Genomic DNA, 2,639 nt, shown 5'->3' on the forward strand with positions numbered 1-2,639 from the left:
GCGGCCCGGTCAGACCCGGTGCGGCCCGGTCAGACCCGGTGCGGCGCTTTGACTGCAGCATCATCTGATGACATCTGAGTGAATCGTCTGTTTTCAGAACTGATTCAGTGATTCTGACAGAGGAAACGCTTCAGATTTAAACGTTTTCTAACATCAGAAATCATTTCTCGTCTTAAATCCTGAAGTTTCTCCAGATCGTTTCTCATCGTCGCCTCGATGTGAAGCTGGATCGGCTTCATGTCAGGCAGGTTGACTTTAACCCCTTAAAGTCCAGAAACTTTAGTTAGAAATGAAAGTTGTTTGTTTTCATCCTGTCTCTGAATTTATTCCTCAGGTTTATTGAGGGACTTTAATGTTTGGAAGGAGGAGCAGCAGCTGAAGCAGTTAAATCAAACTCTCTCCTGGTGTTTTATTAACGGCGTCTGCAGATCAGAGGTGAACTGAGCTGCCAGTTGGAGTAAAAGTCTCCAGAAGTTGGAGAATAAAAGCCTGTGGATGAGCAGGTCACCGTCTGCTGCCTCCGTCTGCTGCTGCCTCTGAAGTTATTTCACCCTGACGCTGGTTGTGACCTCGGCTGACGAGTGTCGACCGGAGGTCAAACGCGGGGCACACCCCGGCTGTAAATCTGCTGCTCCTCTTCAGACGCCGACGGTTTTACGTCCTGCTGCGGCGGCGGCTGCAGCGGAGCTGCAGCTCCTCAGGCGCAGCAGCTGCTGAGGCAGATCTGCTGCGTCTTTGTGCAGAAAACATAAAACTGGATGAAACTGGAGCAGCTGCTGCAGAAAGAGAGCAGACGTTCAACTGTGTAGAAATATTTACACCCCACAGATCGATCACTTTACTTTCTTCACACTAAAATAATGAGAAACATCAAGTAAAAAGTTCCAGTTCAGCCGTTTTCATTCTGCAGTGTAGAAACTAAATCTCCCCAAATGTTTCTGGTGTAAATATCAGTCCAGGTAAATCCTCAGCAGGTTGTCTGAGTTGTTCTTCATCTTGATAAAAAGTTCCAGTTCCTCTGGCAGATTATTTCTGTTGTAAATAAAATCTGCCAGTTGAACTAAAAGTTTTTATCAAGACAAAAGAATTATTGACTTTTAAATCAGTTCTTAGTTTTGTTCCTGCAGTGTGATGATGAACGACTGTGGGGAGGACAGACAACAAACCTGTTGATCAGATGCTGAATGTTGATGCTGTGATTCTAGTTATAAACTCAGTTTCCTGTTTCTGCTGCTTCTTGTTCATTTTTCTGTCTCTAACTTCCAGGTGTCTGATTTCCTTCATGCCTCCAGCTGAGGAATCTAAATGTTTGAACATAAAACCTGCCGTCTCCCCTCAGGACCCTGCCTACGCCTCCTTCGTCTTCGATAAGCTGCGCCGCCTGCAGTGGCCTCACCGCGGCCGCCATGCTTCCTGCGACGCCCACTGCAGCGTCTGCGGCGCCGCCTACCAGCAGCTGAGGCGTCTGGCTCTGCGTCGGGTTCTGGGCGTCAGCGGGGAGATGGCGCCGCGCCCCGCCGCCCCCTGGGAGGCCGAGGAGCTGCCGGTGAAGCAGCAGAGGTGGATGCAGGAGGAGCAGCAGGGGGGCGGAGCTCCGTGGGGCGGCGTGCACAGCACCTACCTGGGAGGGGGCGGAGCCAAAGGGCTCGCCACGGTCACGCCGCTGAACGCTCATAACTACCTGGAGGGAATCTGGAGGGTCTCCTGCAGCAGAGCTGAACCTCAGCCGGAAACGGTGAGAGGAGTTTATTACACAGTAATTACACCTTATAGACTCCCTATAATGATCAATGCATTAATGATCATTTTCTGTTACTGCATGGAGTTTGTCAGTGTTGCAATGCCCAGTCTGACCACCGGAGGTCAGTGTTTCCTACATGGTGCACCTTTAAGTAGCTTAGCATCAGTTTGCTTCTCCTGACTGGATCATCTTGTTCTGCTGCAGAAAAACATTTTTTCTTATCATTTCCTCCATGTTCCTCTTTGTATTTTGAAGCTGGAGTTTGTAAAAGCGTTCAGCCTCATTATCTCCACCAGATCCACAGGATCCGACTGAAGCAGCAGACACTGAGACAGGAATCATCAGGCCTGAATGCCGCCGAGCGGCTGGCCGCTGTGAGATAAGAGACGTCCTTTAAGAGCAGATCCTCTGACTGTCCTTCTGCTTTTAGAGACAGAAACTGAAAGAGGAGGCAGGAGGAGGCAGGAGGAGGAGGCAGGAGGAGGCAGGAGGCAGGAGGCAGGAGGAGGCAGGAGGCCACTTTCTCCCGATTGGCTCCGTCTGTCACTCATTCATGGTTTTTATTTTCCACGGAGCTGCTGCTTATCTGAGCCTCTCAGCTGCTGATTCCTGGATGAGCTGCAGGTCTGGAGGCTGGAGGTGAAAGGAGGAGGCAGGAGGAGGCAGGAGGAGGAGGCAGGAGGAGGCAGGAGGCAGGAGGCAGGAGGAGGTAGGAGGCCACTTTCTCCCGATTGGCTCCGTCTGTCACTCATTCATGGTTTTGATTTTCCACGGAGCTGCTGCTTATCTGAGCCTCTCAGCGGCTGATTCCTGGATGAGCTGCAGGTCTGGAGGCTGGAGGTGAAAGGAGGAGGCAGGAGGAGGCAGGAGGAGGAGGCAGGAGGAGGCAGGAGGCAGG

At 51.4% G+C, this 2,639-nt stretch overlaps 1 protein-coding gene across 2 annotated transcripts in view; it reads left to right on the forward strand.

Moving 5' to 3' along the window:
• The window catches only part of LOC103130573 (kinesin-like protein KIF26A), a 41,978-nt gene that overhangs the window by 6,508 nt on the left and 32,831 nt on the right, over positions 1 to 2,639 (forward strand). For both annotated transcript variants that reach the window (XM_016666024.1, XM_016666025.1), the window contains exon 2: positions 1,340 to 1,735. In XM_016666024.1, the coding sequence (XP_016521510.1) occupies positions 1,340 to 1,735 (396 nt within the window). The remainder of the gene's footprint in view (positions 1 to 1,339; positions 1,736 to 2,639) is intronic.

This window comes from Poecilia formosa, unplaced genomic scaffold (assembly GCF_000485575.1).
Source record: "Poecilia formosa unplaced genomic scaffold, Poecilia_formosa-5.1.2 Scaffold649, whole genome shotgun sequence".
Classification (NCBI taxonomy): domain Eukaryota; kingdom Metazoa; phylum Chordata; class Actinopteri; order Cyprinodontiformes; family Poeciliidae; genus Poecilia; species Poecilia formosa.